Below are 25,797 nucleotides of genomic sequence, written 5' to 3' on the forward strand. Positions count from 1 at the left end.
TCGCTGCCCGGTATAGTCTGTCGCTGCCCGGTATAGTGTGTCCCTGCCCGGTATAGTGTGTCCCTGCCCGGTATAGTGTGTCCCTGCCCGGTATAGTGTGTCCCTGCCCGGTATAGTGTGTCCCTGCCCGGTATAGTGTGTCCCTGCCCGGTATAGTGTGTCCCTGCCCGGTATAGTGTGTCCCTGCCCGGTATAGTGTGTCCCTGCCCGGTATAGTGTGTCCCTGCCTGGTATAGTCTGTCCCTGCGCGGTATAGTGTGTCCCTGCCCGGTATAGTCTGTCGCTGTCCGGTATGGAGGCACTGCTGAGGTGTTATGGAAGGCTTGTCTGGTGTCGCTCATCTTCCACAGATTCTCTATGTGGGGTTTTGGTCAGGCAAGTTTGCTGGCCAATCGCGCACAGTAATTCCACAATCGTGTGACCAGGTGTTGGTAGTTTTGGCAGTGAGGGCAGGTGCCAAGTCCTGCTGGGAAATGAGGCTCGATCAAGCTTTATTGATGTGCCTGGCAATATGAAGTTCTGGTCCCATTACCACCGCTAACTTCAGCGAGATTAGGGCTGGGCCAGGTGAAGGTCCATACAGGTCTCTGCCACACTTCGATATTGTACCACAATCACATGACAATCTGACCAACACCAGCAGGTGACATGGCTCCCCAAATCATCGCTGACTGTGGAAACTTCACACTCGACCTCATGCACTCCTCCTCCTCCAGACTCTGGGACCACGATTTCCAAATAAAATGCATAACTTTCTATTTCTTACATCACGGGACACAGAGCGGCATAGTAATAACTATGTGGGTTTTTAGGCCTACCTATAGGTGATGGACACTGGCAACCCAAAACAGGAAGTCCCCTCTCCTATATAACCCCTCCCATCCAGGCAGTATCTCAGTTTTTTCGCAAAGTGGATGGTACCCGGGCCTCGGTAAAGAAAAGCGAGGTTTTGCCTGTAATGCCTCCCTTAGGAGGGCTGGATTCTGGGTGCCAGTACTTTTGGTTAAGTCAAATACCAAAAATTTCTGGCAGGATGCGATACAGGTCCAGGGGAGTGGAAACCCTAGCTAGGAACCCGCTCTCTGATGGTCTGTTGACATAACCCGACGTGATGGGTGAAGATTGAGTCTGTCTGTTTTTTCAGCAGAATCTTGTGGCGGGAAAGGTAAGCGAAGGTTCCTGAGGACACCTTCTATGAGCAGTTGTTGTCATGCCTGTAAATTGCCACTAGAGGGCATACATGTCTTTCACATGTCTATGTTGCTCTGTGTGCAGGGGGATCTGTCTGTATCTAGCTAGTGAGTACAGCTACTGTTCATTTTTGTGTGTAACAATGACTGCTGTTAGCTGCTACTCAGTCATCCTGTTGGCCTGGCTAGTAGATGGAAGCATGCTCCCGTGGAAGCCTCAGTGCTCACTCCCTTCTCCTCTCCTCCCATGTCCCATGGTGGTGCAGACACGTGCACGCACGGGAATTCTGTGTTAAATACAGGCGTTTTGGGAAGGAGAAAGAAAGGGGCAGGGCTTAGCGGCAGTTGCGTGTCCAGCGTCCACGTTGTGGGTGGCGCAGGGTGGCCCTAGCCCATTTAAAGCCTCATTGTCAGAAGCAATCTGAATCACGGAGGGACACAGCAGCATTCATGACAGGCATTTAGACTGATGTATACAGCAGTCCACAGACACCTATTCCGCTCTGCAATTTTCCAGTCTGCGATGATTTGGGGAGCCATGTCATCTGCTGGAGTTGGTCAGATTGTCATGTGATTGTGGTACAATATCCATCTGTGACAGAGACCTGTATGGACCTTCACCTGACCCAGCCCTAATCTCACTGAAGTTAGCGGTGGTAATGGGACCAGAACTTCATATTGCCAGGCACATCAATAAAGCTTTCGTTTTAGGTGCCAGACATCACCATCAGAAGTACTATGTAATTTGGAATTTTTGTACATTGGACCCCCTGTGGCCCAATGCTGTGTGAGATCAGGTCTGTGGTCTGCTAGGATGAGGCCAGTCTCAGTCATCTTGTGTGTAGTTCCGGTGAAGTTACAGGCTTGCTTTAGAACTGATTATTTAGGGCTCCTCTTATACTCAATAGATGGACCTGGTTATAAACCTGTGTGGCCTGGTGATGAGATATTGTAGTCTTGCTGCATAATGCCTCACTGAAGGTTCTGTATGACTTTAGGATTTGTGGTCTGGTCTGGTCATGGAGTTTCAGGTTTGGCTGAGGTCTTGGTCTGGTTATGGAGCCTCAAGTTTGGCTGAGGTCTTGGTCTGGTTATGGAGCCTCAAGTTTGGCTGAGGTCTTGGTCTAGGTTTGGCTGAGGTCCTGGTCTGGTTATGGATCCTAGGGTTTGGCTGAGGTCTTGGTCTGGTTATGGAGCCTTGGGTTTGGCTGAGGTCTTGGTCTGGTTATGGATCCTCAGGTTTGGCTGAGGTCTTGGTCTGGTTATGGAACCTCAGGTTTGGCTGAGGTCTTGGTCTGGGTTTGGCTAAGGTCTTGGTCTGGTTATGGATCCTCGGTTTTGGCTGAGGTCTTGGTCTGGTTATGGAGCCTCAGGTTTGGCTAAGGTCTTGGTCTGGTTATGGATCCTCGGTTTTGGCTGAGGTCTTGGTCTGGTTATGGAGCCTCAGGTTTGGCTGAGGTCTTTGTCTGGTTATGGAGCCTCAGTTTTGGCTGAAGTCTTGGTCTGGTCGTGGAGCCTCAGGTTTGGCTGAAGTCTTGGTCTGGTTATGGAGCCTCAGGTTTGGCTGGGGTCTTGGTCTGGTCATGGAGCCTCAGGTTTGGCTGAGGTCTTGGTCTGTTATGAAGCTGTGTAGTTTAGAGTCAGGTTAAGTGATATCGGAGTGGGGGTTGGGTGATATGGAACTGTGTGGCGTGGAGATGGGTTTGAGAGAGGTCCAAGTCTATTTACAGTATGTATGTTCGTAATGTGGAGCTGCGATTGCATAAGGTTTGGTCTGGTTATGGAGCTTTGTGATTTGGAACAGGGATTGGGTGAGGTCTTATTTTAGTTGTGAATTTAGGTGATTCTCGGCTAGGATTGGATGAGGTTTGGTCTGATAATGATCCTAGGGGTTGGATAAAGCTTGGTCAGGTATAAAGCTGGGTGAATTTGGGCAGGGGTTGGATGAGGTTTTGGTTTTTGAGCTGGGGTTGGATAAGGTCTTGGCCTGGTTGTGGAGATGTGTGATTTGAATCAGGGATTGGGTGAGGTCTTCTTTTAGTTGTGGAGTTGGTTGATTCTGGGCATGAAATGGATGTGGTTTTGTCCAGTTATAGTGCTGGGGATTTGGGGCAGGTTATCTGCTTATAGAGGTGGTGGTTTAAAGCAATGATTGGGTAAAGTTTGGTCTGGTTATGGAGCTTTGTAGTTATAGATCGGTAGAGGTCTTGGTCTGGTAATAGGGCTGTATGCTTTGGAGTAGAGGTTAGGCCTTGGTCTGGATATAGAGATTTATGGTTAGTAGAGTTCTTGGTCTAACTATAGAGCTGTATGCTTTGGAGTAGAGGTTAGGTCTTGGTCTGGATATAGAGCTTTATGGTTGGTAGAGGTCTTGGTCTAGATATAGAGCTGTATGGTTGGGTGAGGTCTTGGTCTAGTAATATGGCTGTATGGTTGGTAGAGGTCTTGGTCTGGTTGTGTAGAGGTTAGGTGAGGTTTGGAGGTGGTATTGGGTGAGGAGTCTGATTTCTTGATTTCTTATAGAGGCTAGGTGATGGTTGGTAGAGGTCTTGGTTTGATAATGGGGCTGTATGATTGGTAGAGGTCTTTGTCTGATAATGGCGCTGCATGGTTGGTAGAGGTCTTGGTCTGATAATGGGACTGTATGGTTGGTAGAGCTCTTGGTCTGATAAGGGGGCTGTATGATTGGTAGAGGTCTTGGTCTGGTAATAGGGCTGTATGCTTTGGAGTAGAGGTAAGACCTTGGTCTGGATATAGAGATTTATGGTTAGTAGAGTTCTTGGTCTAAATATAGAGCTGTATAGTTTGGAGTAGAGGTTAGGTCTTGGTCTGGATATAGAGCTTTATGGTTGGTAGAGGTCTTGGTCTAGATATAGAGCTGTATGGTTTGGAATAGAGGTTGGGTGAGGTCTTGCTATGAAGCTGTAGGGTCCTGCTCAGGTATCTGGTCCTGTCTCAGTCTGATTATAAAGCAGTGTGGTGTTGGTTGTGGATTTTTTGACATTTTGTCTCCCTCAGGCACAGGAAGCATGTGGACCTCTGGAGATTGACTCTGCACTGAACCTCATCCGTTCCCTGGAACAAGACCTAAAGGAGGCCAAAGCAGCTGCCAGAGAGGGCAAACTGCAGCCACTGCCCGGGGAGACGGTGAGCCTTCATCTTTGTGGTTTGTGTGAAGACGGTTGTGTGTCGGGATAGTGACCGTTGCGTGTCGGAATGGTGGGGACATTGTGTGAAGACAGTTGGGTGTCGGGATAGTGACCGTTGCGTGTCGGGATGGTGGGGACATTGTGTGAAGACAGTTGGATGTCGGGATAGTGACCGGTGTGTGTCGGGATGGTGGGGACATTGTTTGAATACGGTTGTGTGTCAGGATGGGGGGGGACTTTGGGTGTCGGGATGGTGGGGACATTGTGTGAAGACAGTTGGGTGTTGGGGTAGTGACCGTTGCGTTTTGGGATGGTTGGGACATTGTGTGAAGACAGTTGGGTGTCAGGATGGTGGGGTCATTGTGTGAAGACAGTTGGGTGTCGGGATAGTGACCGTTGCGTGTCGGGATGGTGGGGACATTGTGTGAAGACAGTTAGGTGTCAGGATGGTGGGGTCATTGTGTGAAGACAGTTGGGTGTCGGGATAGTGACCGTTGCGTGTCGGGATGGTGGGGACATTGTGTGAAGACAGTTGGGTGTCCACGTGGTGACCATTGTACTTCTACAGATGGAGAAATGCTCACAAGATCTGGGGAGCAGCACCAAGGCAGTGAGTTCTTCCATCGCACAACTTCTGGGTGAGATTGTCCATGGGAATGAGAACTACACAGGTAGGTGGAGGTGACGTCTCCTCTCTGTATTATCCTGAACTCACCTTTTGTGGTTTATTTCTCTTCTTGACCCACCTATATGTCTTCTGTAAACCCATCATCTCCCCCTTCGGCAGGACGTGCTGCCCGTGATGTTGCCCAGGCCCTCCGTTCCCTGGCTCAGGCCAGCCGTGGAGTGGCCGCCATGTCTGGAGATCCGGCAGTGCAGAACGCCATGTTGGAGTGCGCCGGAGATGTCATGGATAAGGCTGGAAATCTCATTGAAGAAGCTAAGAGAGCCGTGGGAAAGCCGGCGGATGCCGAGTGTCAGCAAAGATTGGCTCAGGTCTCTGACTGTTTTTTTATTACTTTGTCTTGTTGTTTGCTTCCCAGCATGTTGTCTTTCTCCACACACTGACCCATCCATGACAAGTTTTTGGTAATTAGTGATTGGATTGCCTTCTGTCTCCACACAGGTGGCCAAGGCCGTGTCTCAGGCTCTGAGCCGATGCGTCACTTGTCTTCCGGGACAGAGAGACGTGGATGCCGCTATAAAGAGCATCGGAGAAGCCAGCAAGAAACTCCTGGCCACATCTGTAAGTACTTGTCATGTCTTCTCCTTGTCTCTGATTTCCTCCTCCACCTTCTACTAAGTGACCTCTCTATGGTCCTCTAATGTCTATCCTCCCCCACCTTCTACTAAGTGACCTCTCTATGGTCCTCTAATGTCCATCCTCCACCTTCTACTAGGTGACCTCTCTATGGTTCTCTAATGTCCATCCTCCACCTTCTACTAGGTGACCTCTCTATGGTTCTCTAATGTCTATCCTCCACCTTCTACTAAGTGACCTCTCTATGGTCCTCTAATGTCTATCCTCCCCCACCTACTACTAAGTTGCCTCTCTATGGTCCTCTAATGTCTATCCTCCTCCCCCACCTTCTACTAAGTGACCTCTCTATGGTCCTCTAATGTCATTCATCCTCCTTCACCTTCTACTAAGTGACCTCTCTATGGTCCTCTAATGTCTATCCTCCACCTTCTACTAAGTGACCTCTCTATGGTCCTCTAATGTCTATCCTCCTTCACCTTCTACTAAGTGACCTCTCTATGGTCCTCTAATGTCATTCATCCTCCTTCACCTTCTACTTGGTGACCTCTCTATGGTCCTCTAATGTACATCCTCCACCTTCCACTAGGTGACCTCTCTCTATGGTCCTCTGTCATTCATCCTCCTTCACCTTCTGCTAAGTGGCCTCTCTATGGTCCTCTAATGTCCATCCTCCTCCACCTTCTACTAAGTCAAATTTCTATGGTCCTCTAATGTCTATCCTCCCCCACCTTCTACTAAGTGACCTCTCTATGGTCCTCTAATGTCCATCCTCCACCTTCTACTAGGTGACCTCCCTATTGTCCTCTAATGTCCATCCTCCACCTTTTACTCAGGATCCTTAACCTTTGAATCAGTTTTTCAGCTGATCACTTGAAGTGCCTCCACACGCTAGCTTCCTTCGCTAACTCTTTATTGCCTCTTTATCTCCTCAGTTCCCCCCCAGCACCAAGACTTTCCAGGAAGCTCAGGGCCAACTGAACCAGGCTGCCGTCGGCCTCAACCAGTCAGCCAATGAACTAGTGCAGGCTTCCCGGGGAACGCCTCAGGATCTCGCCAAGGCTTCTGGGAAGTATGGCCAGGACTTCAATGAGTTCCTTCAGGCTGGAGTGGAGATGGCAGGACAATCACAGGTAGGTGGGATTCCATAAGTCGTGGGTGGTACAGACTCACCAGCTTTTATATCATCCTGTGTGTTTATGTAATTATTCGGAGGAAAGTCATCTCGATGATCCTTGCATGTCTGTAGGTGCTCTGCCCTTGGACTCGACTGCATGGGGTCTGTGTCACATGACCACTCCGAGGGTCCCTCTAATGTAACATTCAACTTCTGGAATTCTGTGTTTCAAAAGTCTATCATAGATATGTTGGGTTCATAATAAAAAGTTAATGAGATGTATATGAAGTATATGTGCCCAGATGATGAGGTGATTGAAGTACATGTCATTGCCTCTATTATCTCCTTCATGTGTCTTCTCCATCCACAGAACAAGGAGGACCAGTCCCAAGTGGTCTCCAACCTCAAGAGTATTTCTCTGTCATCCAGCAAGTTGTTACTGGCAGCTAAAGCACTTTCTGCGGATCCTGCCGCTCCCAACCTGAAGAGCCAGCTGGCGGCCGCAGCCAGGTATGTGGTGGGAAGTGTGTCCTTCCCAGTATCTTCATTCCACAATGACTGTGCATGTGATGCCTTCCGATCTGTCTGTGTTTCCCCAGGGCTGTGACCGACAGTATCAATCAGCTGATCACGGTGTGTACCCAGCAAGCCCCGGGACAGAAGGAGTGTGACAACGCTCTACGTGAGCTGGAGGTAAGTTCTGCTGATTGGTGGGACATGTGTTTGGAGGAATCTCCTCTGTGTAGAAGAATCTCCCCAAGTGGAGAGGCGTCTCCCCCGAGTAGAAGGCTCTGGTCTCCCCCTGGGTGGAAGGCTCTGGTCTTCCCCTGGGTGGAGGGCTCTGGTCTTCCCCTGGGTGGAAGGCTCTGGTCTTCCCCTGGGTGGAGGGCTCTGGTCTTCCCCCTGGGTGGAGGGCTCTGGTCTTCCCCTGGGTGGAGGGCTCTGGTCTTCCCCTGGGTGGAGGGCTCTGGTCTTCCCCCGGGTGGAGGGCTCTGGTCTTCCCCCGGGTGGAGGGCTCTGGTCTTCCCCCGGGTGGAGGGCTCTGGTCTTCCCCCGGGTGGAGGGCTCTGGTCTTCCCCCGGGTGGAGGGCTCTGGTCTTCCCCCGGGTGGAGGGCTCTGGTCTTCCCCCGGGTGGAGGGGCTCTGGTCTCCCCCGGATTGAAGGAAGTTGTCTCCCTTGGGTAAGCAGGATTCTAAGAGACGTCATCTCAAGATTGTAATGATGGTATGAAATATCTGAGATCTATATAATGTATGGTTGTGTGCAGTCTCTGAGCCCTTACAGTGTGTATGTGTGTGTATATACAGGGTTTTTTTTTAGGGGGAACTTGGGGGAACTCAGTTCCACCACCTCTGGCTCAGACCCTTTGGTGCCTGCTCACCACAATCACTTGTAAACACAGAAGTCTGGTTTCTGTGTTTACAAGTGACAGCTCTGCACTCTGTGTGTAACCCCCTGAACTCTGCACTCTATAGGTAATGCAATCCTGGTATTTAATGCCCCTTTAAGACCCTTCTACTGTTTGTAAAATCTGAGCGGGTCGTGGTTGAGTTCCTGCACCTATTTTCTGAGAAAAAAAGCTCTGTGTGTGTATATATATATACATACACACACACACACACACACACACGCACACAGTCCCATCTTTATTTTATTTCTGTACCGTGTGACACACAAGGCTTTGATCAGATTTATCTTCTGTCATTACAGACAGTCCGAGAACTCCTCCAGAACCCGACGGAGCCAGTCAACGACCAGTCCTACTTCAACTGCCTGGACAGCGTCATGGAGAACTCCAAGGTCCTGCTCGGGGCAACCTAACTGTGCAGTCTGTGTGTCTCACCGGCCCTAGAATTGGGACATAGCTTAGTATAGCCCCATCGTTCCCCTCCTCCATCTTATTATACGTCTCACCGGCCCTAGAATGGGGACATAGCTTAGTATAGCCCCATCGTTCCCCTCCTCCATCTTATATGTCTCACCGGGCCCTAGAATGGGGACATAGCTTAGCATAGCCCCATCTTTCCCCTCCTCCATCTTATTATATGTCTCACCGGGCCCTAGAATGGGGACATAGCTTAGTATAGCCCCATCTTTCCCCTCCTCCATCTTATTATATGTCTCACCGTCCCTAGAATGGGGACATAGCTTAGCATAGCCCCATCTTTCCCCTCCTCCATCTTATTATATGTCTCACCGGGCCCTAGAATGGGGACATAGCTTAGTATAGCCCCATCTTTCCCCTCCTCCATCTTATTATATGTCTCACCGTCCCTAGAATGGGGACATAGCTTAGCATAGCCCCATCTTTCCCCTCCTCCATCTTATTATGTGTCTCACCGGCCCTAGAATGGGGACATAGCTTGGTATAGCCCCATCGTTCCCCTCCTCCATCTTATATGTCTCACCGGGCCCTAGAATGGGGACATAGCTTAGCATAGCCCCATCTTTCCCCTCCTCCATCTTATTATTTGTCTCACCGGGCCCTAGAATGGGGACATAGCTTGGTATAGCCCCGTCCTTCCACTCCTCCATCTTATTATATGTCTCACCGGGCCCTAGAATGGGGACATAGCTTGGTATAGCCCCATCGTTCCCCTCCTCCATCTTATATGTCTCACCGGGCCCTAGAATGGGGACATAGCTTAGTATAGCCCCATCTTTCCCCTCCTCCATCTTATTGTATGTCTCACCGGGCCCTAGAATGTGGACATAGCTTAGTATAGCCCCATCTTTCCCCTCCTCCATCTTTTTATATGTCTCACCGGGCCCTAGAATGGGGACATAGCTTAGTATAGCCCCATCTTTCCCCTCCTCCATCTTATTGTATGTCTCACCGGGCCCTAGAATGTGGACATAGCTTAGTATAGCCCCATCTTTCCCCTCCTCCATCTTATATGTCTCACCGGCCCTAGAATGGGGACATAGCTTAGCATAGCCCCATCTTTCCCCTCCTCCATCTTATTATGTGTCTCACCGGGCCCTAGAATTGGGACATAGCTTAGCATAGCCCCGTCCTTCCACTCCTTCAACTTTTATGTACATGAAATAGAATTACAAGATACAAAACGCACATGTTCTGTATCGTCACACCACATTCTTTAAGTTCTCTGTCCCATTTTTGTCCTCCAGGTTCTAGGTGAGTCTATGGCCGGAATTTCTCAGCATGCGAAGACCAGCAATTTGCCAGAGTTTGGTGAGGCGGTCAGCACGGCATCCAAGGCTTTGTGTGGCCTGACTGAGGCTGCGGCACAGGTATGTTATCACACGGGCTGGGCCGAGCTCTGGGCAGCCTGACCTCCTATATAATCACTGCTCCTCTTCCCCTGCAGGCTGCTTACCTTGTTGGCGTATCAGATCCCAGTAGCCGTGCCGCCCAGCAAGGTCTGGTGGATCCCACACAGTTTGCCAGAGCCAACCAAGCTATTCAGATGGCCTGTCAAAACCTAGTAGATCCGGCCTGCACCCAGTCACAGGTAATGGCTCTGAAACGCAATCGTAGAGGGGGAGATGTTATGAAGGGCGATGGTGAAGAAGTTGGACATAATTAGTGGAGGGGTAGAAGATCTGTTGGGTGATTGTGAAGATGTAGGACATAATGGTGGAGGGGTAGAAGATGTGTTGGGTGATGGTGAAGATGTAGGACATAATTAGTGGAGGGGTAAAAGATGTGTTGGGTGATGGTGAAGATGTAGGACATAATGGTGGGGGGTAGAAGATGTGTTGGGTGATAGTGAAGATGTAGGACATAATGGTGGGGGATAGAAAATATGTTGGGTGATAGTGAAGATGTAGGACATAATTAGTGGAGGGGTAGAAGATGTGTTGGGTGATGGTGAAGATGTGGGACATAATGGTGGAGGGGTAGAAGATGTGTTGGGTGATGGTGAAGATGTGGGACATAATGATGGAGGGGTAGAAGATCTGTTGGGTGATTGGTGGAGGGGTAGAAGATGTGTTGGGTGATGGTGAAGCTATGGGACATAATGGTGGAGGGGTAGAAGATGTGTTGGGTGATGGTGAAGATGTTGGACATAACGGTGGAGGGGTAGAAGATCTGTTGGGTGATGGTGAAGCTATGGGACATAATGGTGGAGGGGTAGAAGATGTGTTGGGTGATGGTGAAGATGTTGGACATAATGGTGGAGGGGTAGAAGATGTGTTGGGTGATGGTGAAGCTATGGGACATAATGGTGGAGGGGTAGAAGATGTGTTGGGTGATGGTTAAGATGTTGGACATAACGGTGGAGGGGTAGAAGATCTGTTGGGTGATGGTGAAGCTATGGGACATAATGGTGGAGGGGTAGAAGATGTGTTTGGTGATGGTGAAGATGTTGGACATAATGGTGGAGGGGTAGAAGATCTGTTGGGTGATGGTGAAGATGTGGGACATAATGGTGGGGGGGTAGAAGATATGTTGGGTGATAGTGAAGATGTAGGACATAATGGTGGAAGGGTAGAAGATGTGTTGGGCGATGGTGACGAAGTTGGACATAATGGTGGAGGGGTAGAAGATCTGTTGGGTGATTGGTGAAGATGTGGGACATGATGGTGGAGGGGTAGAAGATCTGTTGGGTGATTGTGAAGATGTAGGACATAATTGGTGGAGGGGTAGAAGATGTGTTGGGTGATGGTGAAGATGTGGGACATAATGATGGAAGGGTAGAAGATGTATTGGGTGATGGTGAAGATGTGGGACATAATGATGGAGGGGTAGAAGATGTGTTGGGTGATGGTAAAGATGTGGGACATAATGGTGGAGGGGTAGAAGATGTGTTGGGTGATGGTGAAGATGTGGGACATAATGATGGAAGGGTAGAAGATGTATTGGGTGATGGTGAAGATGTGGGACATAATGGTGGGGGGAAGACGATCTGTTGGGTAATCGTGAAGATGTGGGACATAATGGTGAATGTCTAAAAGATCTGTTGAGTAATCGTGAAGATGTGGGACATAATTAGTGGAGGGGTAGAAGATCTGTTGGGTGATGGTGAAGATGTGGGACATAATGGTGGAGGGGTAGAAGATGTGTTGGGTGATGGTGAAGATGTGGGACATAATGTTGAAGGTCTAGAAGATCTGTTGAGTAATCGTGAAGATGTGGGACATAATGGTGGAGATGGGTAGAACATATGCAAGGTGATGGTGACATCCCAGGGACATAATGTTGGGGGGAGTATAGATCTGGGATAGGTTAGGTGATGGTGCTGTCCTTGGGACACAATGGTATGGAGGGCGATGATGTGCTTGGGACACAATGATGGAAGGGTAGAAAATTTGATGGGTGATGGTGACATCCTTGGCACACATTGGTAGAGGGGTAGACGATATGGCAGGCGGTGGGAGATATCCCTGGGATACAATGGTAGAGGGTTAGATGATATGGTGGATGATGTCGGGAAAGAACTTGTGTCTTCTCATTGAGTAATCAATATAACGGGGTGTAAACCATGGGTCTTCAAACTACGGCCCTCCAGTTGTTCAGGAACTACAATTCCCATCATGCTCAGTCATGTCTGTAAATGTCAGAGTTTTACAATGCCTCATGGGATGTGTAGTTCCACAACAGCTTGAGGGCCGTAGTTTGAGGATCCCTGGTGTAAACCTTCTCCATACTTTCCTCCATAGGTGTTGTCAGCTGCCACCATTGTGGCTAAACACACCTCCGCTCTGTGCAATGCATGCCGCCTGGCATCCACTCACACCTCCAATCCCGTGGCCAAGAGGCAGTTTGTCCAGTCTGCCAAGGAGGTGGCAAACAGCACGGCGAACCTGGTGAAGACCATCAAGGTAAAGACCTTCCTCCAATCACACGTTTGTAGGGTGAGCATGTACCTAGTGACATGGCGATGTGGTGAGACAGAAACATTGAGTCACATGGAATCCCATCTTCTTGTTCCAGGCTTTGGATGGGGCATTCAATGACGACAATCGGGCCAAGTGTCGTGAAGCCACCGTGCCGCTTATCCAAGCCGTAGAGAACCTTACCGCTTTCGCCTCCAATCCGGAATTCGCCAGTGTGCCGGCCCACATTTCCCAAGAGGTGAGGATGATAACGGGAGGACTGGAGCATTCCACCGTCTCTCTTCTCTTCCCATTAACTTCTCATCTCTTTCAGGGTCTCCATGCCATGGAACCAATCATCAGCTCGGCTCAGACCATGCTGGAGAGCTCTTCTGGCCTCATCCAGACCGCTCGTTCCCTGGCTGCCAATCCCAAAGACCCGCCACAATGGTCGGTGTTGGCCGGACACTCCCGGACAGTCTCTGACTCCATCAAGAAACTCATCACCAATATGAGGTAAGGGCGGAGCATAGAGGACGTAACCACGGGGGGGGGGGGAGGGTATTGTGTTCAGAGTCCTGTTACACGAGTGTTTGTGATGTATGATGATTTCTCACTGCCGGGAAGACTACAAACCTCCGCCCCTTTCCCCAGACTGAGCTTTATTCTAGGAAATAGATCTGTTCTACTCCAATGACGTGAGTTCTCTCCTCAGGGACAAGGCCCCAGGACAGAGGGAATGTGATCAGGCCATCGAGCTGCTGAACCAGGCGGTGAGAGAACTGGACCAGGCCTCGCTAGAAGCCATCAGCCAGCAATTGGTGCCGCGGGAGGGAATCTCACAGGAGGTAAGAGAGACAGAATTAAAGGAGAGCTCTTCAGAGGCCGGAATAGAATAATGAATGGCGGGAAGGGCTCCTTCACACTTCAATATGTGGCATTGGACACTCTGAATGCCAATCAAAGCTCCTGCCACTAAATAAAATGATCCCTTACAGCCCGGGTCACACTTTGCGTTTGCTTCACTTCTAAAATGATCCCCCATAGTGCTTCAGAGTGTCTCCGAAGCCTCCATAGAAGTCTATCACAACGCTCACTTGCAGCACCTGCAGCTTCTGAGGGGCTTTTATTCAGCATTACCTTCACTTTGTTTGGGAGGTATGAGAGATCCCAGGATGCACTGGGAAACCGACAAGTGAACCAGAAAGACGTCATGAGCAGTCACTTCCAGTACATGTGTATATATTCTGGGGGGGGTGTGGTGCAGACGTCACATCTGGTGTGGAGCAGCAGGAAGGTGAGCGGGGTCCAGACTGAAGCAGAGCAACTAGCAGACGATACATGTGGTGTGCAACATGAGAACGCTATAGTGGAAGGTAAGTGGGGACCAGAGAGAGAGAGGACTGAGCGGCAGAGGATCAGCAGAGCTGGGGGAGCAGAGAAGGAGAAAATACCAATGTCACACGTGGTGGTCAGAATGGGAGCTATATAGCGGGAGGTGGGCAGGGACCAGAGAGAGGGGAGGATTAGAAAACCAGAGGATAAGCAGAGCTGGGGGTTACTACTGAGTTGGGGATCAGCAGAGCTGGAGGTTACTACTGAGTGGGGGATCAGCAGAGCTGGAGGTTACTGCTGAGTGGGGGATCAACAAAGCTGGGATAAATACTGAGCAGGGTATCTGCAAAAGAATGGGATCTGCTGAATGAGGGTAATGAGCTGGGGATCTGCTGAACGAGGGTACGGATGAGCTGGGGATCTGCTGAACGAGGGTACGGATGAGCTGGGGATCTGCTGAACGAGGGTAATAATGAGCTGGGGATCTGCTGAACGAGGGTACTGATGAGCTGGGGATCTGCGGAACGAGGGTAATAATGAGCTGGGGATCTGCTGAATGAGGGTAATAATGAGCTGGAGATCTGCTGAACAGGGGTACTGATGAGCTGGGGATCTGCTGAACAGGGGTACTGATGAGCTGGGGATCTGCTGAACAGGGGTACTGATGAGCTGGGGATCTGCTGAACAGGGGCACTGATGAGCTGGGGATCTGCTGAACAGGGGCACTGATGAGCTGGGGATCTGCTGAACAGGGGCACTGATGAGCTGGGGATCTGCTGAACAGGGGTACTGATGAGCTGGGATCTGCTGAACAGGGGTACTGATGAGCTGGGATCTGCTGAACAGGGGCACTGATGAGCTGGGGATCTGCTGAACAGGGGTACTGATGAGCTGGGGATCTGCTGAATGAGAGTACTGATGAGCTGGGGATCTGCTGAACAGGGGTACTGATGAGCTGGGGATCTGCTGAACAGGGGTACTGATGAGCTGGGGTTCTGCTGAACAGGAGTACTGATGAGCTGGGGATCTGCTGAACAGGGGTACTGATGAGCTGGGGATCTGCTGAACAGGGGTACTGATGAGTTGGACGCTTTATTGCGTGTTGAAGTTGGATTGTAAACGATCCTTTGGGGCCACTATTGGAGACCTGTCAATGCCGAGGCCTGGAGCTGGGGCTTCGAATCTGTAGTGTCTTGGAGCAGGCCCATAGGGCCACAGTTGCACTGCCTGGAGGCTTTACACCACAGGGCCTGGGAGGTATCTAAGAAAGCAGTGCTGTGTGCACTATGGGGCCCCTGGGCGGTGGGAGGAGCACATAGACCGGAATCCCGGACTAGAAGGGTCTCATACCGGTAAAACGGGTAGACTGGTCACCCCTGTGCGCTGTATAATGGAGGGTTCTTCTCCCGTGTCTTCAGGCGTTACACAATCAGATGCAGACGTCTGTACAGGAGATCAGCAACCTAATAGAACCGCTGGTGGCGGCGGCCCGGGCGGACTCCTCGCAGCTCGGACACAAGGTAAGACCGGCACTGGGGGGGGGATAGTCAACACCACCAGAAGGACCTGATAAAAGGAGGGTTACCATTCATCTGTCCAATGCCTTCTCCTCACAGGTCTCCCAGATGGCCCAATACTTCGAGCCTCTGACCAACGCCACCATCGGAGCCGCCTCCAAGGCCATCAACCACCAGCAGCAGATGAACCTTCTGGACCAGACCAAGACGCTGGCAGAGTCGGCACTGCAGATGCTTTACACCGCCAAGGAGGCCGGAGGCAACGCCAAGGTGAGCCACGAGAAGTCCCGCCCCCCTGTGTGTAATTGGATGTCAGTGTATATCTCTGTATGTTGGGGTCCTTCAGAATAGGGAAACCTCCATTTCACTTGACACCCCTTCTGTCTGTCACAGGGGGCCGGACACACCCAGGAAGCTTTGGATGAAGCCGCTCAGATGATGCATGAAGCTGTGGATGATTTGACGGGAACACTGAATGAAGCTGCCAGTGCGGCCGGAGCTGTAGGAGGAATGGTGGATTCCATCACTCAGGCCATCAACAAGGTGACAACCCAACTCCTATTTCATGATTCTCACTCACTAGAATTCTAACCCTCCTGACCTCCATCTCCTCCTTCTCCCCCCCATCCTCCATCTTCTCCTACCCCCCCCCAAAACTCCTCCTTCTCCCCCCCATCCTCCATCTCCTCCTACCCCCCCCCATCTCCTCCTTCTCCCCCCCATCCTCCATCTCCTCCTACCCCCCCCAATCTCCTTCTCCCCCTGACCTTCATCTCCTCCTTCTCCCTCCGTCCTCCACCTCCTCCTCCTTCTCCCCCTGACCTCCATCTCCTCCTCCTTCTCCCCCTGACCTCCATCTCCTCCTACCCCCCCCAATCTCCTTCTTCCCCCGTCCTCCTCCTTCTCCCCCTGATCTCATTCTCCTTCTCCCCCTGACCTCCATCTCCTCCTACCCCCCCTCCAATCTCCTCCTTCTTCCCCCGTCCTCCTCCTTCTCGCCCTGACCTCCATCTCCTCCTCCTTCTCCCCCTGACCTCCATCTCCTCCTCCCCCCTTATCTTCATCTCCTCCTTCTCGCCCCGACCTCCTTCTCGCCCCGACCTCCATTTCCTCCTCCTTCTCGCCCCTGACCTTCATCTCCTCCTCCTCCTTCTCCCCCCTGACCTCCTTCTCCCCCTGACCTCCATCTCCTCCTCCCCCCTTATCTTCATCTCCTCCTCCTTCTCGCCCTGACCTCCTTCTCGCCCTGACCTCCATCTCCTCCTACTTCTCGCCCTGATCTCCATCTTCTCCTACTTCTCGCCCTGATCTCCATCTCCTCCTCCTTCTCCCCCCTGACCTTCATCTCCTCCTCCTCCTTCTCCCCCCTGACCTCCATCTCCTCCTCCCCCTGACCTCCATCTCCTCCTCCTCCCCCTGACCTCCATCTCCTCCTCCCCCCTTATCTTCATCTCCTCCTCCTTCTCGCCCTGACCTCCTTCTCGCCCCGACCTCCATTTCCTCCTCCTTCTCGCCCCTGACCTTCATCTCCTCCTCCTTCTCCCCCCTGACCTTCATCTCCTCCTCCTCCCCCTGACCTCCATCTCCTCCTCCTCCTCCCCCTGACCTCCATCTCCTCCTCCTTCTCCCCCTGACCTCCATCTCCTCCTCCTTCTCCCCCTGACCTCCATCTCCTCCTCCTTCTCCCCCTGACCTCCATCTCCTCCTCCCCCCCAATCTCCTCCTTCTTCCCCCGTCCTTCTCCCCCTGACCTTCATCTCCTCCTCCTCCTTCTCCCCCCTGACCTCCATCTCCTCCTCCCCCTTCTCCCCCCTGACCTCCATCTCCTTCTCCCCCTGACCTCCATCTCCTCCTCCTTCTCCCCCTGACCTCCTCCTCCTCCTCCTTCTCCCCCCTGACCTCCATCTCCTCCTCCTTCTCCCCCCTGACCTCCATCTCCTCCTCCTTCTCCCCCCTGACCTCCATCTCCTCCTCCCCCTGACCTCCATCTCCTCCTCCCCCCCCCCCCCCAATCTCCTTCTCCCCCAGACCTTCATCGTCTCCTTCTCCCCCAGACCTTCATCGTCTCCTTCTCCCCCAGACCTTCATCGTCTCCTTCTCCCCCTGACCTCCATCTCCTCCTCCTTCTCGCCCTGACCTCCATCTCCTCCTCCTTCTCGCCCTGACCTCCCATCTCCTCCTCCTTCTCCCCCTGACCTCCATCTCCTCCTCCTTCTCGCCCTGACCTCCATCTCCTCCTCCTTCTCGCCCTGACCTCCCATCTCCTCCTCCTTCTCGCCCTGACCTCCCATCTCCTCCTCCTTCTCGCCCTGACTACCATCTCCTCCTCTTTCTCCCCCTGTCCGCCATCTCCTCCTCCTTCTCGCCCTGACCTTCATCTCCTCCTCCTTCTCCCCCCTGACCTTCATCTCCTCCTCCTTCTCCCCCCTGACCTCCATCTCCTCCTCCTTCTCGCCCTGATCTCCATCTCCTCCTCCTTCTCCCCCTGACCTCCATCTCCTCCTCCTACTCCCCCATCCTCCATCTCCTCCTACCCCCCCCATCTCCTCCTTCTCCCCCCCCCATCCTCCATCTCCTCCTACCCCCCCCCCCCCAATCTCCTTCTCCCCCAGACCTTCATCGTCTCATTCTGCCCCTGACCTTCATCTCCTCCTTCTCCCTCCGTCCTCCACCTCCTCCTTCTCCCCCTGACCACCATCTCCTCCTCCCCCTGACCTCCATCTCCTCCTCCCCCTGACCTCCATCTCCTCCTCCCCCTGACCTCCATCTCCTCCTCCCCCTGACCTCCATCTCCTCCTCTTTCTCGCCCTGACCTCCATCTACTCCTCCTACCCCCCCATCCTCCATCTCCTCCTACCCCCCCCCATCTCCTCCTTCTCCCCCCCCCCATCCTCCATCTCCTCCTACCCCCCCCCCCCAATCTCCTTCTCCCCCAAACCTTCATCGTCTCATTCTGCCCCTGACCTTCATCTCCTCCTTCTCCCTCCGTCCTCCACCTCCTCCTTCTTCTCCCCCTGACCACCATCTCCTCCTCCCCCTGACCTCCATCTCCTCCTCCTTCTCTCCCTGACCTCCATCTTCTCCCCCTGACCACCATCTCCTCCTCCTTCTCCCCCTGACCTCCATCTCCTCCTCCTTCTCCCCCTGACCTCCATCTCCTCCTCCTTCTCCCCCTGACCTCCATCTCCTCCTCCTTCTCCCCCTGACCTCCATCTCCTCCTCCTTCTCCCCCTGACCTCCATCTCCTCCTCCCCCCCCCCCAATCTCCTCCTTCTTCCCCCGTCCTTCTCCCCCTGACCTTCATCTCCTCCTCCTCCTCCTCCTTCTCCCCCCTGACCTCCATCTCCTCCTCCCCCTGACCTCCATCTCCTCCTCCTCCTCCCCCTGACCTCCATCTCCTCCTCCTTCTCCCCCTGACCTCCATCTCCTCCTCCTTCTCCCCCTGACCTCCATCTCCTCCTCCCCCCCCAATCTCCTCCTTCTTCCCCCATCCTTCTCCCCCTGACCTTCATCTCCTCCTCCTCCTCCTCCTCCTCCTCCTCCTCCTCCTCCTTCTCCCCCCTGACCTCCATCTCCTCCTCCCCCTGACCTCCATCTCCTCCTCTTTCTCGCCCTGATCTCCATCTCCTCCTCCTTCTCGCCCTGACCTCCATCTTCTCCTACTTCTCGCCCTGATCTCCATCTCCTCCTCCTTCTCGCCCCGACCTCCATTTCCTCCTCCTTCTCGCCCCTGACCTTCATCTCCTCCTCCTTCTCGCCCCTGACCTTCATCTCCTCCTCCTTCTCCCCCCTGACCTTCATCTCCTCCTCCCCCTGACCTCCATCTTCTCCTCCTTCTCGCCCTGACCTCCTTCTCGCCCTGACCTCCATCTCCTCCTCCTCCCCCTGACCTCCATCTCCTCCTCCTTCTCCCCTGGACCTTCATCTCCTCCTTCTTCTTCTCGCCCTGACCTCCATCTCCTCCTCCTCCTCGCCCTGACCTCCATCTCCTCCTCCTTCTCCCCTGGACCTTCATCTCCTCCTTCTTCCCCCTGTCTGACCTCCATCTCCTCCTCCCCCTGACCTCCATCTCCTCCTCCCTCTCCCCTGACAACCATCTCCTTCATCTCCTCCTTCTCCCCTGGACCTTCATCTCCTCCTTCTCCCCCTGGCTGACCTCCATCTCCTCCTCCTCCTTCTCGCCCTGATCTCCATCTCCTCCTTCTCGCCCTGACCTCCATCTCCTCCTCCTTCTCGCCCTGACCTCCATCTCCTCCTCCTTCTCGCCCTGACCTCCATCTCCTCCTCCTTCTCCCCTGACTACCATCTCCTTCATCTCCTCCTCCTCCCCCTGTCTGACCTCCATCTCCTTTGTCCTGGCAGCTGGATGAACAGCACATCGGTGAGCCTGAGGGATCATTTGTGGACTATCAAACAACCATGGTGAAGACCGCCAAGGCTATAGCAGTGACGGTGCAGGAGATGGTGAGTGCAGAAATGTGGTGTCAGCTGCTGAGCGATCTGGAGGATCAGTGGGCAGGAGTCAGACGTGTCCAAAAAAATGTCACACCAGGCCACTGTACCTCACTTCATAGCAATGACAGGAGATCTTTTTCTTTTCAGGTCACTAAATCCACCACCAACCCCGACGAACTGGGCACATTGGCCAACCAACTTACCAATGACTACAGTCAGCTGGCACATGAAGCCAAACCAGCTGCTATGACTGCCGAGAATGAGGAGGTGAGGACATTGTCTTATGCCAGTTGGGTCTCTTATGTCTTCCCAGATCTGCACCTCCCACCAAGGCCATTCCAGGTTATTTGGCTCTCTGTTTAGTCATCACAGTGATATCTACCTGGCCACGGCTCAGGAGGTCCTCCTCTCCCCTGTCCACAGCTCAGGAGGTCCTCCTCTCCCCTGTCCACAGCTCAGGAGGTCCTCCTCCTCCCTGGCCACAGCTCCAGGAGGTCCTCCTCCTCCCTGGCCACAGCTCCAGGAGGTCCTCCTCCTCCCTGGCCACAGCTCCAGGAGGTCCTCCTCCTCCCTGGCCACAGCTCCAGGAGGTCCTCCTCCTCCCTGGCCACAGCTCAAAGATGTCCTCCTCCCTGGCCACAGCTCCAGGAGGTCCTCCTCCCTGTCCATAGCTCCAGGATGTCCTCCTCCTCCCTGTCCATAGCTCCAGGATGTCCTCCTCCTCCCTGTCCATAGCTCCAGGAGGTCCTCCTCCCTGTCCATAGCTCCAGGAGGTCCTCCTCCTCCCTGTCCATAGCTCCAGGATGTCCTCCTTCTCCTCCTCCCTGTCCATAGCTCCAGGATGTCCTCCTCCTCCCTGTCCCTAGCTCCAGGAGGTCCTCCTCGTCTACAGCTCAGAATCTTCCCATACTGATAAACTAATTGACATGGCTGTTAGTCTTTTCTGGTTGGCTTAACTTAGCAGATCACCTGATCGCTCTATGTGTCTCCTCTCAGATTGGATCTCACATCAAACAGCGGGTGCAGGAACTGGGCCACGGCTGCTCTCTGCTGGTCACCAAAGCCGGAGCTCTGCAGTGCTGCCCGACGGACAATTACACCAAGAAGGAGCTGATCGATTGTGCACGGCGCGTGTCTGAGAAGGTGAGGGGGGGCCTCTTCCTTGTATCTTCACAGGGTGATAGTCTTCTTCCATGGTCTGTCTCTAACTTTCTGCTCTTAGGTGTCACACGTCCTGGCTGCTCTCCAAGCTGGGAACCGCGGCACTCAGGCTTGTATCACTGCCGCCAGCGCCGTCTCCGGGATCATCGCCGACCTGGACACAACTATCATGTTTGCCACGGCCGGATCACTGAACCGAGAGAACGCCGAAACCTTCGCAGATCATCGGTGAGGATATATACCGTATTCTATAGTGTCGCCTATCTGTAGTATATTCCAGAGAGCGGGCAAGTCCACACATCCCCCGCATTACCCAGGAAGACCTCCATCCCGATTATTGATCTGTCAGAGGGGGGAGAAGCTATCAGTTATAGCTCGATATTTGCAGCCAGGCTTCAGAGGAAACCTGTGGTTCCTTCAGAGGTTGCTTCGGGGGTTCTTTGAGCCGTGGTTTATTGACCTCCCATCTTCTAACTAACCACCAATGTAAGGGGCATTCCTGATACCTGGAAATTACATTGGGGTAGCCTCTGGGGTAAGGGGTTTGGGAAGGGCGGAGTTGTTGGGCGGTGGCTGTCTCACCCTCCCGTGGCTGTCTCACCCTCCCGTGGCTGTCTCACCCTCCCGTGGCTGTCTCACCCTCCCGTGGCTGTCTCACCCTCCCGTGGCTGTCTCACCCTCCCGTGGCTGTCTCACCCTCCCGTGGCTGTCTCACCCTCCAGTGGCTGTCTCACCCTCCGGTGGATGTCTCACCTTCTGGTTATTGTTCTTCCAGGGAAGGAATCCTGAAGACGGCAAAGGCTCTGGTGGAGGACACGAAGGTTCTGGTGCAGAACGCCACCTCCAGTCAGGAGAAGTTGGCTCAGGCCGCCCAGTCTTCAGTCGGCACCATCACACGGCTAGCAGAGAACGTTAAGCTGGGAGCGGCCAGTCTGGGCTCAGAAGACCCCGAGACTCAGGTAGGACTCGGAAATCTTTGACCTTCCAGGTACCTGAAATCAGTGTGATTGGATGTAATAAGGGCACCTCCACATGTGGTGGGACCGGCCCTTCTCCACCTTTCCCAAGGTTCCCGGCCGGATTGGTGGCAGCCGATATTGGACACGCCCTCTCTGATTTCACCCTCTTGTTGGTCTCTCTATTCAGGTGGTCCTCATTAATGCTGTTAAAGATGTGGCCAAGGCATTGGGTGACCTCATCAGTGCCACCAAGGCAGCTGCCGGAAAGTCCAGTGATGACCCGTCGGTGTACCAGCTGAAGAACTCTGCCAAGGTGAGTTATCGAGGGGAAATGAGGGGGTGGGGGTAGGACAAGGGATATTGAGGGTTATGGAGGTGGGGGAAGGGATAGTGAGGATTATGGAGGTGGGGGGAAGGGATATTGAGGGTTATGGGGGCGAGGGAAGGGAAAGTGAGGGTTATGGGGGAAGGGATATTGAGGGTTATGGAGGTGGGGGAAGGGATATTGAGGGTTATGGAGGTGGGGGACGGGATATTGAGGATTATGGGGGTGGGGGAAGGGATATTGAGGGTTATGGGGGTGGGGGAAGGGATATTGAGGGTTATGGAGATGGGGGAAGGGATATTGAGGGTTATGGAGGTGGGGGAAGGGATATTGAGGATTATGGGGGTGGGGGAAGGGATATTGAGGGTTATGGGGGTGGGGGAAGGGATATTGAGGGTTATGGAGATGGGGGAAGGGATATTGAGGGTTATGGAGGTGGGGGAAGGGATATTGAGGATTATGGGGGTGGGGGAAGGGATATTGAGGGTTGTGGAGGTGGGGGGAAGGGATAGTGAGGATTGTGGAGGTGGAGGAAGGGATATTGAGGGTTATGGAGGTGGGGGAAGGGATATTGAGGGTTATGGAGGTGGGGGAAGGGATAGTGAGGATTATGGGGGGTGGGGGAAGGGATATTGAGGATTATGGGGGTGGGGGAAGGGATATTGAGGGTTATGGAGGTGGGGGAAGGGATATTGAGGATTATGGGGGTGGGGGAAGGGATATTGAGGGTTATGGAGGTGGGGGAAGGGATATTGAGGATTATGGGGGTGGGGGAAGGGATATTGAGGGTTATGGAGGTGGGGGGAAGGGATATTGAGGATTGTGGAGGTGGAGGAAGGGATATTGAGGGTTATGGAGGTGGGGGGAGGGATATTGAGGGTTATGGAGGTGGGGGAAGGGATAGTGAGGATTATGGGGAGGTGGGGGGAAGTTTTCCTACAACCAATGCCCTCATCACAAATGCTGTGCTTCCAGGTTATGGTGACCAATGTGACGTCTCTCCTGAAAACGGTCAAAGCCGTGGAAGATGAAGCCACCAAGGGAACGCGGGCGCTGGAGGCCACCATTGAGCACATACGGCAGGAGCTGGCGGTGAGTTTGCGGGGGGACGGCCATGTGGCTGTAGGTCGGGGGGAATGTATTTCGGATGACAGTTGTCACACCATTGGCCCTTCTTTACCCCTCCCCCTTGACTGTTACTAGAGATGGTGTGTTGGTCAGTATCTGGCTGAGGGTCTCTTTGACTTTCTTCCCTGTCTCTGTATTGATGTTCCATATTGTCACTTCCAGACCTTCATTTCCCCCGAGCCTCCTCCCAAGACCTCCACACCGGAAGACTTTATCCGTATGACCAAAGGCATCACCATGGCAACGGCCAAGGCCGTTGCTGCCGGAAACTCCTGTCGTCAGGAAGATGTTATCGCTACAGCCAACTTGAGTCGTCGCGCTATCGCCGACATGCTGCGTTCCTGCAAGGTGTGATCATGTGACCTGGAGGGGGAAGGGTGGAGACATCTTCTAGATCATCTATATGGTCATGTGACCGTGGGAAAGGGTGGGAACCTCTTTATATGATCATGTGACTTGGGGGGGTGGGTAATGATTGGTGGGGAGGGTGGGGACCTCTTTTATGTGATCATGTGACCTGGTGGGGAAGGGTGGAGACATCTTCTAGATGATCTATATGGTCATGTGACCGTGGGAAGGGTGGGGACCTCTTCTATGTGATCATGTGACCTGGTGGGGAAGGGTGGAGACATCTTCTAGATGATCTATATGGTTATGTGACCTGGGTGTGTGATGATTGGTGGGGAGGGTGGAGACTTCTTCCATATGGTCATGTGACCTGGTGAGGGGGGTGGGTAATGATTGGCAGGGAGGGTGGGGACCTCTTCTATATGGTCATGTGACCTGGTGGATGGGGTTGGAGGAGGATTGATGGACACGTGACCTGGTGGGTGGGGTTGGAGGAGGATTGATGGACACGTGACCTGGTGGGTGGGGTTGGAGGAGGATTGATGGACACGTGACCTGGTGGGTGGGGTTGGAGGAGGATTGATGGACACGTGACCTGGTGGGCGGGGTTGGAGGAGGATTGATGGACACGTGACCTGGTGGGTGGGGTTGGAGGAGGATTGATGGACACGTGACCTGGTGGTTGGGGTTAGAGGAGGATTGATGGACACGTGACCTGGTGGGTGGGGTTGGAGGAGGATTGATGGACACGTGACCTGGTGGTTGGGGTTGGAGGAGGATTGATGGACACGTGACCTGGTGGGTGGGGTTGGAGGAGGATTGATGGACACGTGACCTGGTGGGTGGGGTTGGAGGAGGATTGATGGACACGTGACCTGGTGGGTGGGGTTGGAGGAGGATTGATGGACACGTGACCTGGTGGGTGGGGTTGGAGGAGGATTGATGGACACGTGACCTGGTGGGTGGGGTTGGAGGAGGATTGATGGACACGTGACCTGGTGGGTGGGGTTGGAGGAGGATTGATGGACACGTGACCTGGTGGTTGGGGTTAGAGGAGGATTGATGGACACGTGACCTGGTGGGTGGGGTTGGAGGAGGATTGATGGACACGTGACCTGGTGGTTGGGGTTGGAGGAGGATTGATGGACACGTTACCTGGTGGGTGGGGTTGGAGGAGGATTGATGGACACGTGACCTGGTGGGTGGGGTTGGAGGAGGATTGATGGACACGTGACCTGGTGGGTGGGGTTGGAGGAGGATTGATGGACACGTGACCTGGTGGGTGGGGTTGGAGGAGGATTGATGGACACGTGACCTGGTGGGTGGGGTTGGAGGAGGATTGATGGACACGTGACCTGGTGGGTGGGGTTGGAGGAGGATTGATGGACACGTGACCTGGTGGGTGGGGTTGGAGGAGGATTGATGGACACGTGACCTGGTGGGTGGGGTTGGAGGAGGATTGATGGACACGTGACCTGGTGGTTGGGGTTGGAGGAGGATTGATGGACACGTGACCTGGTGGGTGGGGTTGGAGGAGGATTGATGGACACGTGACCTGGTGGTTGGGGTTGGAGGAGGATTGATGGACACGTTACCTGGTGGGTGGGGTTGGAGGAGGATTGATGGACACGTGACCTGGTGGGTGGGGTTGGAGGAGGATTGATGGACACGTGACCTGGTGGGTGGGGTTGGAGGAGGATTGATGGACACGTGACCTGGTGGGTGGGGTTGGAGGAGGATTGATGGACACGTGACCTGGTGGGTGGGGTTGGAGGAGGATTGATGGACACGTGACCTGGTGGGTGGGGTTGGAGGAGGATTGATGGACACGTGACCTGGTGGGTGGGGTTGGAGGAGGATTGATGGACACGTGACCTGGTGGTTGGGGTTAGAGGAGGATTGATGGACACGTGACCTGGTGGGTGGGGTTGGAGGAGGATTGATGGACACGTGACCTGGTGGGCGGGGTTGGAGGAGGATTGATGGACACGTGACCTGGTGGGTGGGGTTGGAGGAGGATTGATGGACACGTGACCTGGTGGTTGGGGTTAGAGGAGGATTGATGGACAC

At 53.4% G+C, this 25,797-nt stretch overlaps 1 protein-coding gene across 2 annotated transcripts in view; it reads left to right on the forward strand.

Annotated features, from left to right (window-relative positions):
* TLN1 (talin 1) overlaps positions 1-25,797 on the forward strand; it is a 107,134-nt gene that overhangs the window by 76,207 nt on the left and 5,130 nt on the right. For both annotated transcript variants that reach the window (XM_040335776.1, XM_040335777.1), the window contains 25 exons: positions 4,209-4,337; positions 4,908-5,010; positions 5,127-5,335; positions 5,466-5,585; positions 6,533-6,730; positions 7,085-7,224; positions 7,314-7,407; positions 8,426-8,515; positions 9,848-9,970; positions 10,048-10,191; positions 12,344-12,505; positions 12,618-12,758; positions 12,834-13,015; positions 13,215-13,347; positions 15,253-15,354; positions 15,451-15,621; positions 15,745-15,894; positions 19,714-19,815; positions 19,954-20,073; positions 20,803-20,949; positions 21,029-21,195; positions 21,743-21,926; positions 22,114-22,239; positions 23,227-23,343; positions 23,542-23,727. In XM_040335776.1, the coding sequence (XP_040191710.1) occupies positions 4,209-4,337; positions 4,908-5,010; positions 5,127-5,335; positions 5,466-5,585; positions 6,533-6,730; positions 7,085-7,224; positions 7,314-7,407; positions 8,426-8,515; positions 9,848-9,970; positions 10,048-10,191; positions 12,344-12,505; positions 12,618-12,758; positions 12,834-13,015; positions 13,215-13,347; positions 15,253-15,354; positions 15,451-15,621; positions 15,745-15,894; positions 19,714-19,815; positions 19,954-20,073; positions 20,803-20,949; positions 21,029-21,195; positions 21,743-21,926; positions 22,114-22,239; positions 23,227-23,343; positions 23,542-23,727 (3,540 nt within the window). The remainder of the gene's footprint in view (positions 1-4,208; positions 4,338-4,907; positions 5,011-5,126; positions 5,336-5,465; positions 5,586-6,532; positions 6,731-7,084; positions 7,225-7,313; positions 7,408-8,425; positions 8,516-9,847; positions 9,971-10,047; positions 10,192-12,343; positions 12,506-12,617; positions 12,759-12,833; positions 13,016-13,214; positions 13,348-15,252; positions 15,355-15,450; positions 15,622-15,744; positions 15,895-19,713; positions 19,816-19,953; positions 20,074-20,802; positions 20,950-21,028; positions 21,196-21,742; positions 21,927-22,113; positions 22,240-23,226; positions 23,344-23,541; positions 23,728-25,797) is intronic.

The sequence above is a fragment of the Rana temporaria genome, chromosome 1 (assembly GCF_905171775.1).
Source record: "Rana temporaria chromosome 1, aRanTem1.1, whole genome shotgun sequence".
NCBI classification, from domain to species: domain Eukaryota; kingdom Metazoa; phylum Chordata; class Amphibia; order Anura; family Ranidae; genus Rana; species Rana temporaria.